The sequence below is a fragment of the Tenrec ecaudatus genome, chromosome 6 (assembly GCF_050624435.1).
Source record: "Tenrec ecaudatus isolate mTenEca1 chromosome 6, mTenEca1.hap1, whole genome shotgun sequence".
Taxonomy (NCBI): Eukaryota; Metazoa; Chordata; class Mammalia; order Afrosoricida; family Tenrecidae; genus Tenrec; species Tenrec ecaudatus.
The window spans coordinates 123,790,779-123,806,213 of record NC_134535.1 but is presented as its reverse complement, the minus strand read 5'-3'; the positions used below and the strand labels follow the sequence as shown (position 1 = coordinate 123,806,213).

Genomic DNA, 15,435 nt, shown 5'->3' with positions numbered 1-15,435 from the left:
AGATAATAACGGAAACAAGAGCAGTTCAGGAATGTATTTTTTTTTAAAATCCAGTGAATAAGATATGGGAATAGACAGGAAGAGACAGAAAAGTATGTTTTACAGGCAACAAAAACTCAGGAAAGAAAATAAAATTAATTATAGTTTGGCTAAAAACATTTTAATCTGAATCAAAACCAAAACGAAATAAAATCCACTCCTATTGGGTGGACTCCAGGTCATGGTGACTCTACGTGTTTCAGGATACAACACATAGAGTTCCATAGTGCTTTCTTGGTTAACCTCTGTGGAAGCAGATTTCCATTTTTAATGTGCCCAAACAGTCACATTTTCAGTTAGTAATCAAGCACAAAGAGTTTGCATCACCCAATAACCTATATTTATCAAAGTAGAACTTAGGACAATGATTAAAAGATGAACAGCAGAGGATAAAGGGAAAGACTCTCCAGGGAAAGGGATATAAAGGTACAGATACAGAGGTGGGGAAATATGAATCCAAACGTCAATGAACAGCTCACCTCCTTGGAATATAATATTTATATGGAATATGTGCTTAACATAGTAAAATAAATAATGAACGTAATTATATAAAAATATGAAGGTTATTTTTGTTACTAGGGGCATGGATTCATTTCCCACCCAGAGCAAACCAGTCTATACTACTGAATGAAACACTAGCCTGTCCTACTCCATTCTTAGAGTTGTTCTGTTTGAGCCCAGTATTGTAGCCACTGTATCAATCCATCTCCTTGAAATTCTTCTCTCTGTCACTGACCCGCTAGGGTGAAATGAGTTATGCACTGAGCTGCTAACCACAAGGTCGGCAGTTTGAATTCACAAATGGTTCTATGGGAGAAAGATGAGGCTTTCTGCTCCTGTAGAGATTTGCATGCTTGGAAAGCCAAAGGGGAAGTCCTACTCTGGCCTATGGAATTGCCATGAGTGGGAATTGACTTGATGACAGTGAGTTTGAATGTTGGGGCTCTACTTTACCAAACCCCATGTCTTGCTCCAGGGACTGGCCCCTCCTGATAACATGCCAAAAGTACATGAGACCAAATCTCGCCATCCAGGTTTATAAGGAGTATTGTAGATGTACTACTTTCAGCATAGATTTGTTTGCTGTTCTGGAATTTCATGGTAATTTCAATATTGTTTGCCAGCACCATAATGCAAATGCACCAATTCTTGTTCAGTTTCTTTTATTCATTATCTATTTTTCACATGGATATGAGGTTGAAAATACCATGTTTTGGGTCAGTCCCACCTTAGGCCTCAAAGAAATCCCTTTGTTCTTGAACATTTTGCAACAGGTCTACACAATGCAAGAAGTCATTGATTTCTTGGCTGCTACTTCCATGGGTGTTGACTGTGGATCCATGAGAAATAAAATCCTTCGCTGCTTGAATCTTTTCTCTTTTTACAGTGATGCTGTTGATTGGTCAAGTTGTGAGAATTTTTGTTTTCTTTACATTACAGTATAATTTATACTGACGGCGGTAGTCCTAGATCTTTATCAATAGGTGCTTCAACCCCTCTTCGCTTTCAGCAAGCAAGGTCGTGTTAATGAACCGTCCTCCAATCCAGATGCCTTGCTCTCTTCACACAGTCTAGCTTCTAGGATCATTTGTCCAGCATATAATGCGTATAGTACTCAGCCTGAATAAATACCACAAAAGGATACAGCCCGGACACCTCATTCCCCTGGTTTTGAACCATTTGGTTTCCTTTTGTTCTGTTTGCATGACTGCCTCTTAGTCATCCATATACAGTTTCCACATGAGCACAAATTAGTATTCTTGAATTCACATGAAAAAAAATGTTATCATGGTTTGTTATGATCCAAATAATCAATTGCCTTTCTCTGTATAATTCATAAAACACAAATAAATTTCTTTCTGGTATTCCCTGCTTTCAGCCAAGTTCCATCTAAAAACAACAAGGAGATTCCTCAGTCCAAGTCCTTCTCTGTATCCGGCAGGCATTTCTGGCAGCTTCCTATCAATGTATGACTGAATCAATTTTGAATTGCTTCCAGCATAATTTTACTTGCTTCTAATATTATTGATATTATTAGATAAACCCTCATTCTGTTGGATCACCTAAATTAGGAGAAAATGGGGGCCTCTTGTAGTTGGTTGGCCAGGAAACTGTCTTCCAAATTTCTGGGCCTAGATGAATAATTGCTTCCAGCACTGATCCGTTGAGAGAAGCATTTCTCTTGGTATTCTGTCAGCTCCCCGAGCTGTTTTTCACTTACATCTTCAGTGCAGTGTTAATGTCTTCCTTCATGACCAGCAGTTCTTAATCAGGCTACTTCTTAAAATATTTTAATGTCAATCAATTCGTTTGGGTTCAGTGACTGTATTCTTTTCATCTTATTTTGATGAAAGAAAGTTCTAACATCATTCAGTATTTTGTCCAGAGAATCCTTCAATATTAAAACCAGAAGCTTGATATTTTCCCCCCCTGTTTTTTAAGCTTGAGAAATGCTGGCCATGTGTTTTTTTTCCCTTTGAATTCCCACCTCCAGGTCTTCCTAGATCCCATTCTCATACTTATTTTTCCTTCTCTGAGAGCCTTTCCACATGAGGGCACATCTCACACTATAGCAGACAATGTGCCATTGCTATTTATATGCGTTTTAATGGCAAATTTTTCAGAAGTGCTCCACCTTGTTCCTAATTTGTTTTCAACAGGCTCCGCTGAGAGCTGTGTCCCATGGGTGAGTCTGGTGGTGCTTGACATACTGGTGGCATAGCCGCCAGGATCATGGGAGCTGTCACAGCACCGAAAACGACAGACAAGTGGTGGTTCTGCCGATGAGGGCAGACATTTTGGATCTGCTAAAGCAGAAGTTAGCGCGACTACAAAATGTTAACCGACACTTCAGCACTCAGGAGATAGAGCTTTTAAACTTGCGTCTAAGTTCTAACATAGAGTTATCTAGCCTTTTGCCAAATCTTTACCATGATTCTGGGAATTCTGGAGGCAATGACTACACTGAAGAATGAAATGACATGATAAAGTCACTGTTGAAGAGCAGGTAGTCTTTCACAGGATACGGAATGATTGAAGTGGAGAATAAGGAATGCAAATGGGAGGATTTTTCAATAATCTGGCCGTGCCACAGTTAGGGACAGGATTACTTGACAACAAAGGGAAGAATGGAGCCCTAAAGAGTATTAGGAAAATCGGTGGGGGATGAAATTAACAATTTTCTTGAAGATCTTAGTTTTCAGATCTCTTAGATCTTGTGTTGACATTTTATTTTCCTCCTTAGAATTGGAGAGAAAATATACATTCGGTTTTTGGATTGATGTGAAAATAAAGCAATAGTGCTTTTTAGTTGTTTTCCCCAAAATACATGCTTTCACATGGAATCATTCTTGTTTTTTTTTTCCTTCTCCCTTAGTTCAGTCTCAAAAGAACACGTTGGTAAATTTAGTCATTGTGGCTTTAGACATGAAGAAATGAAGCCTACAAAAGGTTAAGTGGGTTTGAATATATTTAAGGTTACATCGTTTTAGCACACTATCAGGAGGGACCAATCCCTGGAAAGGGGCATCGTGCTTAGTAAGATAGAGGGGCAGTGAAAAGGAGGAAGATGCTGGACAAAATGGATTGGCAAAGTGGCCACAAGGACTATGCAGTATCTCATTGTGTTACACATAGGGGTGTGATGCGCCCAGACTGACTCGGCCCCTAACAATAAGTTTCAGCAGTTGGAATTGTCATGAGAAACTTTCCCTCTCCTTTTATCAAAGTTTTTTTTTTTTTTTATACAAGATAGACTTTCTGATGGAAGAATACTCTTATTCATGTCTCTGCTTTTAGCTATAAATTTGTTCCTTGTCTTCCTAGGCCTGTAGTTCCAACTGTATGATGCATTTATTTTTATTTTTAAAAGAAATACTTTATCACGCTGCCCTAATTTTCTATTAGAAATTGGGACTAGTAGACATTAGAGGTCATAGAGGAAAAACTGTTAAGGTAGGGTAGCAGTAGAAGCGAATACTAAGTATTAGAATCTTTTCAACTTCAATTCATTTCCAGGTATATTTGAAACACACAAAGAGATTGGTACCATTTCACCAGAAGTTGAATCAGTCTAATTTGTTCAATAGTCCAAAATCACTTTGAATTCCATGAAAGGACTGTGACAGAATTGTTTGATGACTACATAATTGCTCATATTTCTCAGGGTTCCTCGCTGTGTGCTTAGGAGTTCTGTGAGCATTTCTAGTCAGTGGGGTCTGAGTTAAATGATGCATGCCATTTCTATTCCTGGCTTTCAATGTCCCGGACAATCATCCTCTGTTTGTTTCCAGTTCTGATCTTGAAGGCAGTATTGGAGATAGTGGAGTCACAAGATGAGAGGCACCGATATGTCCCTGATTCATCTCTAGACAGCTGCAGGGCCCACAAAGAGGTGTGGTATGAGCAAAAAATACACTATTCACAGCCACTGAGATCTGGGGGGTTGCTTGTTACTGCAACCTGCTCTTGACTAAAGAGAATTGAGATTGAATTCTTGCCTTCCATGGAAGAGACTCTGGTTGATTTTTCAGCCAATGCACCATATATATAATTACTACCCATCTGGCAGTTGGAAACTGGGTTCTGCTATGACACAGAACAGTTATCAGCAGAGCTACCAGATAAAGTCAAACTAGGAAGAAAGTTTTAACATTTACTTCAGAAAATCAGCCAATGAAAACCTACTGGGTCCTATTGGGCACAACCCAGTGTGTACCTGGCTGCTATGAATCAGAAGTTGTTGGACAGCAGCATTTTGACACATGCATGGATTACATTCCTAGAGGATAGGAAGAGATGAAATAGAAAGACTACTGAAGACTGGGACAAAAGTTGATGATTTTGATGTCAGAAAGGATATCATGATTAGCTAAAACTCGTTGTTTTTGAAGGGCGACATTTTGTTGAGTCAACTGGCCCAATACTTGGAAAAATAGCTTTCTACCCTAATCCAACCCTGTACAACATCCTACTCTATTATTCAAGAAGACAAATAGAGCACACCCTTCCCTCTATTTAAGCCCGCAGTACCTGGTATATATCCTTGATTCAGTGAAAACGGACATGGTTGAGGCTTTCGGATATTTGAGTTGGTAAAAATATTTACTCCTGCAACCTGGAACAAAATATTGATGGAAAAAGCATATTCACAATCCACTTTTGAGATGGGATTAAGCTTCTTGAATTCATACCATTTTCACTCTTGTCAGACACAGAGCTCAGAGGACAATGAGCACAATCCCAGGCCTTGGAGAGGCAGAGTGATTTTATACATATGAAAATGGAGACGCGGCCAATAAAATTCAGTTAGCGAATGTTACAATTGGGATTAGGATGATCTGATTTCTATTTCAAAAAATTTGTAAGTTCAATTCTGATGCCACTTTTATTTTTTTTCTGCCCCCAAAATGAAGTATTTAGTCATACAAGCGTTCTTCCGTTCTCCCCCTGCCACCTCCCCCAATTAAAAACTTCTACCTATGCTCATGTCTATATCAATCTGCAATCATATCTAAGCATATAATGTATAGATTTTTACATTGTAAGGTTACATATTGTTTTTATGCAACATACTATGAATTTTTCATATTTTCGTCAGTCTCAGAAAATTTTGTTTTATACGTGCTTTACTGAAAGATGTGCCTTTTCTTGCATACTCATGCTAAAGTCATCCCTTTCATCATTTTTATTGATCTTTTCTAATAGTTTCTTTTAATCATCTTCATTCTCTTTATCGAAAAAGCGCACACAGGTACTGACAGCAGCCTGGTTCCTAGAACTTGCCTGCTCTCACTTTCATTTTCTTCAATGGTAGCCATCAGCACTGCTTGCTCAGCCTATCTCAGCCTGGATTCTGATAGGAAGGGATACGAATAGGAATATGGGATAGGAAGAAAAAGATCAGCAAGTAAAAGTTTAAAGATGGAATAGTTTAGTAGTAAACCTAAATTATCCTCTTTCCATTCTCTGCCACCCTCTGATTGAGCACTCTAAGGGTACCAGAGGAGAGAGGTCTCTTGTTCCCAGTGAAGGCGCCAACGTGTATTAAAAGAATGAACCATGCCTTGTTCAAGATGTTTATATAATTTCCCCCCTACTTTTTGGTAATCATAAGATTCGTTTCATAATCTGGATAGACTGCCCTTTCATAACCCTGTGAATTATGTCTAACCCTGAAAATACACATTTTAAAGCATATTAATATTTCTAACTTACATTTGGTTTAACCTTTTAAAGTGAATATTTCATCTGGGTTACTGACATGTTACTGAAATAAAGGTGGGGACTAAAGAGTTGAACTTTATATATTCAGTCACTTATGCAGCTAACAACAGCTTCTTGTGCAAGAGATCTGTTTGGCAATAAGATATTTCCCTTCTAAAGATGTCACCATGTGAAGCAAGGATATTTTTAAAAATGTGTTTGTTTTTTCTCCCATATTAAGATATCTTTGAGTTACTGAGAGGGAGATATGTCAGTGGTAAATAACTTTGGGATTAATATGATTAACTTTGTTGATCCCTAAAAGTAAACACTATAAATTATGTTTAACATCTGTATGTATAAGAAATTCTCTCTGCTTCCTAGTTTCCTTTCTCTTTCTGTTAAACATAGCTTGATTTGGAGAGAGGAACAGAATCTATTCTCCAACTTAACAAAGATGAGAGATAAACTCTGAGTGTTTAGGAAAAAGAAGTACCTGGAAGATACTGTAGAGATCATCCTCCTGCATGAACTGGCTTAGCGCATTCATTTCATAGAAGCTTAGGTGATCCATAGGGATGCATTTTTCATCCTCTTCAGGGTTTAATTCTCTATAGAAAATAGTTTGGTCCTTTGAGGGTAGCAATTGATAGACCTGTGAAAGCAAAATAAAGAAGTCCCTCAAAATGGAGGAAATAACGAGGAGGCAAAGACACTTATAGAGATGTAGACATAGACATGAACATATGTAAATATATTAATGTATAATGTAAGGATATAGATCTGTGTACATATATTTAGATGTTAAGTATTCAGGTTGCAGACTGATATAGGGTCTCTACTCAAGTCCTCTCTCAACACAAAAACACTTTGTTCTAATAACCTGGCATTCTGTGACGCTCACCTTCCTGACATGATCACTGAAGACAAAATGGGTGCATAAGCTAGTGGTGAAGAAAGCGGATGGTGCCCAGATATTTCAAGATATAGCATGTGGGGTCTTAAAGGCTTGAAGTTCAACAAGTGGCCATCTAGCAGGGAAGCACAAATCCCACATGGAGGAAGCACACCATCCTGTGTGTTCATGAAGTGTTGATGGTATCATGTAATAGACAAAAGAAAACCCCAAACAACCATTTTGATGAGAATGAGGGGAGTTGGAATTGAAACCGATAGCCGTTCTGTAGACAATCGGGCATCCCCTCACAGAACGGTCACAAGGAAGGGATGAGCCAGCCAGGGTGCAATAGAGCACCAACAAAAAACACAACATTCCTCTAGATTTTCCTTAAATGATTTTACTGGGGGCTCGTACAATTCTTATCACAATCCATACATACATTCATTGTGTGAAGCACATTTGTACATTTGTTTCCCTCGTCATTCTCAAAACATTTTCTTTCTACTTGAGCCCTTGATATCAGCTCCTCATTTCCCCCCTCCCACCCTGCTCCTGCCCCCCTCATGAACCCTTAGTAATTTATAAATTATTATTTTGTCTTATCTTATACTGTCTGATGTCTCCCTTCACCCACTTTTCTTTTGTCCATTCCCCAGGGAGGAGGTTATATGTAGATCCTTGCAATTGGTTCCCCCTTTCTACCCCACCCTATCTCTACCCTCCCGGTATCGCAACTCTCACCACTGGTGAGATCACTGGTGATCATCAGTCCTGGATTCCCTGTGTTTCCAGTTCCTATCTGTACCAATGTACATCCTCTAGTCTAACCAGATTTGTAAGGTAGAATTAGGATCATGATGGTGGGTGGAGGAAGCATTTAAGAACTAGGGGAAAGTTGCACATTTCATCCTTGATGCATTGCACCCTGACTGGTTCATCTCCTTCTCATGACCTTTCTGTAAGGGGGTGTCCAGTTGCCTACAGATGAGCTTTGGGTCTCCACTCTGCACTTCCCCTCATTCACAATGATATGCATTTTGGTTCTTTGATGCCTGATACCTGATCCCTTCGACACCCCATGGTCACACAGGCTGGTGTGCTTCTTCCAGGTGGGCTTTAATACTCCTTACCCCCAACTATCTTGACCCCAGTTCTACCTTACAAATCCGGCTAGACTGGAGCATGTACATTGGTACAGATAAGAGTTCTTGACACAAAAAATCCAGGACAGATAAACCCCTCAGGACTACTAATGAGAGTAGTGATACCATAAGGGTAGGGGGGAAGGTGGGGAGCAAGAGGGAACTGATTACAATGAAGTATGTAAAACCCCTATCCCCCCACCCCCAGGGTGATGAACAACAGAAATTTGAATGAAGCAGATGGTGTAAATTACAAAAATACAAATAATTTATAATTTATATAGGGTTCATGAGGGTGGGAGGGTGGAGGATGGAGAAGAACAAAGAGGAGCTTATACCACAGGTTCAAGTAGAATGAAAATGTTTTGAAAATGATTGTGGTAACATATGTACATAAGTGCTTGATATAATTGAGGTATGGGTTGTTATAAGAGCTGTAATAGCCTCCAATAAGATGATTTATTAGAATTAAAAACAAAAGAACAATAAAATATTCATGCCAAAAGAAACAAAGGAAGAAGAAATTCCTGGTTAGTGAAAATGACTTTGTACTGAACTACTAACTGAAAGACTGACAGCTCAAAACTACTTTTAGATGCCTCACAAGACAAGCCTCGTGACCTGTGACTCAATGGTCCACAGGCGTGAGCCCCACTTCAGGGGTTCCACCCTGTACTCTGAGGAGCGCTCAGGGTCAAAAGTGACTCAGGGACACCTAACAACGATAGCAAATTTTTTTTTAATTTTTAAAAGTTTGCTTTAAATTTAATGATGTTCAATACAGCATTGAACAAATCTGGTGCGTTTTAAACATCTCCATGTTTACCTTATGGGAAAAAAACACTTAAGTTCATGGAGCTATATCTATATCTATATCTAATCTATATCTACATCTACATCTACACCCATACCCATACCCATACCTATATCTATCTATATCATCTATAGATATAGATAGATAGTGTATGTATGCATATATAATTTAAATAACTTTGCTTCTATGCTACACCCAGCAGGATACATGGCAGCTTAATCATTTCTGTGTGTTTAACTCAGCAACACCGATTGTATTCTTCAAGCTGTATCACCCTTCTTACCCTGGTGGGGATAGATCACAGGTTATGGTTACTAATCATGTTGTGCAGTAACAACGTTACATGCCTAGAGATTGCATGAATTGGTCAAAGTCTCAGAGTCTATTTTGATGTCAAACAACCACCTACCCGCCCCCCCAACTCAAACCAAGTACCGAGCCAATTCCAAGTCCTACAGACCGTGTAGAACAGAGATGAGCTGCTCCAATTTTAATTTTAACTTTTTACTGTTACTTGGGTGGTTTACCGAGTAGATCATCCGTTTTATATTCAACGATTCATACAAATTTTCGTTCATCTCATTGATTGAGATGCTCACAATGTAGCATGGCTTATCCCACTTCCTCCCTGTTTCCTGGTTCCATTTCTCCTTCTTTCTTAACCACTGAGAACCTTGTCCTTGGGGAAATGCTGCCCATTTAATTACCAGTGCAATTATTAATGCATCTTGATCACATGTTTGGTCAATTTCAGACTGAAGAAGTTGGTAGAATTCAGTTTTTTTCATCACTAACTTTAGCTGTTAATGTGTAAATTTTAAATATGTTCATATCAGTTGGTCTCCTTGGAGGGGTCTAGATGTGATCCCATCACATATGCCTTCCATAATATTTAACAAAACCAGGAATTATTGCATTGCTATGTTTTGTTGCTGTTTGTGCTAATACCTCACAATACTATAAGTCTAAGTAGTCAAAGAGCACATCTGGATTGCTTACTAGTAGAAGTCATCTTCACAGCGCAGTGCCATCCTGTAGTCAGGATGTAGTGAGTAGTTAAATGAATGAATGAAAATCCTATAATTTGTTGGCTTCTCAGGAAAGCGCTAAAGAGCTGCATTCTTTAAAAGGGAAATTTGAATGAAAGATAACAAATCACCACCTTTTGGGAACCATACTTAAAACCAGTTTGACCATACTTAAAATCCACATGAGTCAATTTTAGAGAAAACTGAAAACAATTGGCATTTCACATAAAACCTTGAAATGTGGAAAATTAGGAGCTGTCCCTGAAAAGCATTCAGTTTAACTTCCACCTCTGACATATATATTTTTGTTGTGTTTTTTTCTTTAGTTACTTACTCTAATTTAACTGTATTTCCTTTATTCAAATAATTAGGGTAATGTTCCTTCCTTAAAGTATTATCATTCATTCATTCCTTCATTAAAATGAATCAACTAACTCCTACACAGTAGACACTGTGGTAGTCATAGGAAATATATTCATGTTCAAGATTGCTCCTTCATTGATCATATATTAATAACAGAAGATGCAACCAGAAGGTTTATGTCAAGAACCTTGAACAACGGCAGTGGCAAAGCTGAATTAAATTCCAATTCATAGTAAATTTGCTAAATTATGCCTGACATTATGAAGAGATTGTCCTTAGGAGTTGTAAATCACAGCTTGCAAAATTGGTCTGATCATGTCTGTATCTTCTCTGACCCCCGAGACTGAAATGTGACTCACTGATTGAGGTGAGAATTCAGCTTCCGGTTTCATTAGCATCAGACTCTGGTCCACTGCATGCAGGGCACAGAGGGAGAAGGGTGAACCTTTAACCTTCAGGTAGGTGTTTGAAGCTGGCATGCTCTGGGCTGAAGAGAAGCTTAAATTTACCTGCAAAGATGATATGATAATAACATCATTATTAATAACATGTGTTATAATAGTTATAAACTCAAAATTCTTTGACACCTGAGGATTAGATCATCATGTCTACGTTTTTTTCACCTATTTAAAAACAAGTTTAGTTAAACATCTCAGGAATAAACTGGAAATGTGGTTGTAGTTAACTTAGGATTTCTACATGTAATGTCTTACATAACAGGTATGTATAGATTATTATTATTTTATCACATTGAAATAGATGTAATCTTTGAATGGAAATGAAGACACCTAAACTAAGGAAGACACATGACTTGGGATAGCTGACCTCCATGAGGTGTTTATGTGTTGAAAGTCTGTAGTCTGCACGATAAACTCAGAAACCAGAATCACTGCCATTGGGTTGATTCTGATTCATAACAACCCTGTACAAAAAAGTGGAACTGTCTCTGGGGGGTTTCCACCCTGAAAATCTTTATGGTAGTCAAAAGGTTCATTTTTCTCCGGTGGTTTCAGACTGCTAACCTTGAGGTAGCAGCCCAACATGTATCCCATGACTCCAACTGGGCTTTATAAGTCTGCATGATACTTGGAAAAATAATATTAGATCCTTGAGAACAGCCAGCTAAAATTGCCTTCATTTTCCAGTCTTGAAATTAGAAACACTTAAAATTCTTGAAATTAGAAACACTTAAAACAGTGTAGCACCGTTTGTCAGTACCAAGAATTTATTGGGTTATTTTTGATTAAGTCCTTTAAAATGCATCTCAAGAGTTGACTGGTTCAAAACACTAGCACAGAACTGTGGACAAGAGAAAGATCTTATTCTCACCCTCCGGAAGGGAATACAAAAGATATGGGTGCTAGAGCAAAGTATGGTGAAAAAATTAGATGGTGCCCAGCTATCAGATTAAATAGCATCCAGCTTCTTAAAGGCTTGCTTCCAAATGAGCAGCCACCTGATTGAGATGTCAACACAGTCCACATGGAGGAAGCACACCAACATCAGTCACCAAAGGATTTTAAATCGGAGAATCTGAAGTCGAAGGAAGGAGTAGTACAGAGCCTAAACTGTGAGAGTCTGGTTTTCAGAAGGCTGTGGGTGACAGTGGAAGTCCAAGATCCACTTGTGAGATCTACACAGGGAACGAGCCTCCAGTGATTTCCCTTTCTCCCCAACAGAGGGATGGGGATGAAGTGGTTACCAGAGAGTGCATTGAAGAGCTGACTGGAGGCGATCAGAAGGGTACACCTGACTTGAAGGGTGGAAGCTTTGCCAGCTGATCTCTTCTGTGAGGCACCTTGACCTGATCTGGTTTTTAACATTTTCTGTTACTGTTTTGTGGTTGTTGTTATATTGAGGATTATGTGTTTTGTCATTGAGGGTAACCCCCTTGCATTTTGGTGATCGGTTTTTCTGGTTATCAGCATATGAAATCCAGGATGGAATAACGGTTCCTTGGGGGTACAGTGGGAGAAAGTGGTAACGGGAGGCAGAAACTAAGGAGTTCAAGAAGGAAGAGAATGTTTTGAACGGATCGTGGTAGCAATTGTACAACACTGCTCAATGTGAATGAACTGTGGAATGATATGATATGTGCATTCGTTCCCAAAAAAATGGTTTTGGGGAACAAATGAATAAGATCTTAAAGACATTTTCCCCAGAATTTTTTTCATAGATTTGACTGTTTTGGTATGTCGAAATTCATTGGCTAAGGAATCTATTGGTTCCTTCTTTTTGTGAAGAACGTTTGAGTAGCTTATTCTTAAAATTATTAAAGATTTGAAACATAAAAGAATTTAGTTTCAGTAAAGCAGTGGGTAATTTTAATGATTTTTGAATTGGAAGCTGATTTGGACTAGAGTGAAATAGCAATTATATCAGAAATATTGGTATCAGATAAATGATACTTGGCTTGTGTTTCTGAATTGATTAGTAGTTTGGAATTACATATTTGAGATGTGGATGAGAAACAAAATACATTTATTTATCTTCAAGATGAATAGTATTAATCACTTGCTATATTATGGGTAAATTTAAAATAACTTATGTAGAAGAAAATGCATGTAGCATTTAAAAGTTAGAAAAGGGTAGGTCTAGTAATATGAGAAGCTAAGGACCATAAAAGTTAGATCTCGTACCAGATGATGAGCAAACAGAACAAAAGATGACTGAGTATATGAGGGAAAATCCAGTTCTGATTCAGACACATGTTCTTCAAAATGATAAATTTTAAATCTCAATTTTGTTGGGACAGAGAACATGTCTTTCTATTTACATTTTATACACTTCTTTCTCAATTTGAACACAACAGATTTATGGCACACATGAATTATTTCATAATCTTTAAAATTATGTTTGTTATTTCTAACTAGCATTGGTCATTAAAGAAAATGTTGACTCATGCAGATAGGTTTAGATTTTTAAAAATATGCCTTAAGAGGTTTTTTGTTTTGTTTTTTTCAGGTTAGTTTTCACAGCATTAGAACCTTTTTCATTTTCTAGCATGTCGTCGCGATGGGTCAGACCGACCTGGTGGCACCTAACCACAACAAGTTGTCCACATCTTGAATGCCAGCATTATCTAGTGTGCCCTGGTGGTGCTGATGGGTAAACACTGAACTGCTATCAAAGGGGCAGGTTTTGGGATCCATATGAGTTTTAAGATAAAGCAAAAACCTTTAACAAACTGTGCTCAGGCGTACCGGCTTTGTGCTGCTCCATCACAGCCCTTAAGCCTGCAGGGGTCCTCAAACATTTTAAACAGGGGCCTGTTCACTGTCCCTCAGACCCGTTGGAGGGCCGGACTATAGTTTAAAAAAAAAACAATGAACAAATTCCTATGCACACTGCACATATCTTATTTTGAAGTAAAAAAAAACCAAATGGGGCAAAAACAGATGGCGTGCCGGAGAAATGTCCTTGGTGGGCCGGTGGGCCGCATGTGGCCCGCGGGCCATAGTTTGAGGACGCCTGCGGCTTAAGGTGTGATGTGTCTCTCCTTGCTTTCAGAGGTGCTTACAAAGCTTTCAGAAGACAGTCAGTCTTTTAGCACATTATGTCCTCACTTTCTACACAGCACAGGAAGAGATGCAGGAACCAGGCCCAAACAAATCACTCACCTTGTTGGCAAAGCATTTATCGATCTTGAATGTTTGTATATCTGCAACAACTTCTCCCTTAGGTAGCACAGTGTACACAATCATCTGAGCAACGGGAGCAATGTCCGATTCCACTTTGAAGGAGAGCGGCAACACGCCCTTCACTAGAGAGCAAAGGGGGACAGATAAGAGACAAGCAACAGTGCTCTCCACTCGACAATGAGATTCTCGGATGACTTTACTTCTCATGGGTGGGACCGACTGAAACAAGAACAGGCCCGTGCTTACACATGTGGTGGTGTTCAATGAGCACGTGCCGCCACCCCAGAATTCCCCTTAGCATGTAGGTTTAATTAATTATTCCTACTGTCTAAGGGAGGGCAAAGAGAGCGAACATTGAGTGCATATCTCTGCACATGAAGAAAACTTCTGCAAAAGAAGTGGAGAGAAAAAAGGGAACATTTCTAGACACTCTTAGTTACTTCTAAGATTCCAGTCGGCACAATTGTTGTCATTTGTGTGAGGACAATACAGAAAAACACAACACCATCTCTAGGAAGTTCACAACAGAGCAGAAGCGAAGAAATCCAGGTACAAATATTCACATGCAAAGTATCACGTTCCTTTGTGTTTTTTTAAATAAGAAATTCATGTATTTTTCTTAGTTGGTTTCTGTGTGAATCACATAAAGTTCATAATACATAACCTGTTTAATTTTCATGTAATGTGCTCTAGGTTTGGTCTTTGTGGCCAAGTTTAAAAGCTTTAGCGTTCTGTATAAAAAAATCAAAGGACAGGTAATGATGAACATGAAGGCTCCCCAGTGGTACAAAGGATTGAACTCTTAGCTGCCGACTGAAAATTCGACTGGTAGCTTGAATGCACTAGAGACTCTGAGAAGAAGGCCTGGCAATACGCTTGGTAAAGACTGCATCCAAAACACCCTATGGGGCAATCGCAAGGGACAATCACATGGGATTGCCAGGAGTTGAAATGACATGATGGCCTGCCACAGCTACAATGGTGAAAACACAAAACCAGCAGAGTCAAAACACATTTGGAATGATTATATTGAAACCATATGATGCTGGAATTCTGGAGCAGAGATACTAGAGTCAGGAATTAATTTTCCTAGGAAAGTACAACAAAATGGTCCTTACACTAGAGTTTAAAGTTAGTATTGTGTTTCCTAGAAATTAAAGCCATTTTTTAAAACAGCAAGCCTTATATTAGCTGTGCAGATATCATCTAATTATTGAAGAATCGTTTTCCATAAAGAGACATTTCACCCTCCCCACCTGCACCTCCCCAGTGTCAACTTATAGAGAATTTACACTCCGCTGTG

The 15,435-nt window shown here is 38.8% G+C and overlaps 1 protein-coding gene across 1 annotated transcript in view; it reads right to left on the bottom strand.

Annotated features, from left to right (window-relative positions):
- LOC142451639 (pregnancy zone protein-like) overlaps nucleotides 1–15,435 on the bottom strand; it is a 76,740-nt gene that overhangs the window by 21,257 nt on the left and 40,048 nt on the right. The window contains exons 14-18 of the mRNA XM_075553358.1: nucleotides 14,112–14,254; nucleotides 10,851–11,000; nucleotides 6,740–6,898; nucleotides 5,071–5,155; nucleotides 2,751–2,867 (exon numbers count right to left, since the gene is read on the bottom strand). Coding sequence (XP_075409473.1) covers nucleotides 2,751–2,867; nucleotides 5,071–5,155; nucleotides 6,740–6,898; nucleotides 10,851–11,000; nucleotides 14,112–14,254 — 654 coding nt within the window. The remainder of the gene's footprint in view (nucleotides 1–2,750; nucleotides 2,868–5,070; nucleotides 5,156–6,739; nucleotides 6,899–10,850; nucleotides 11,001–14,111; nucleotides 14,255–15,435) is intronic.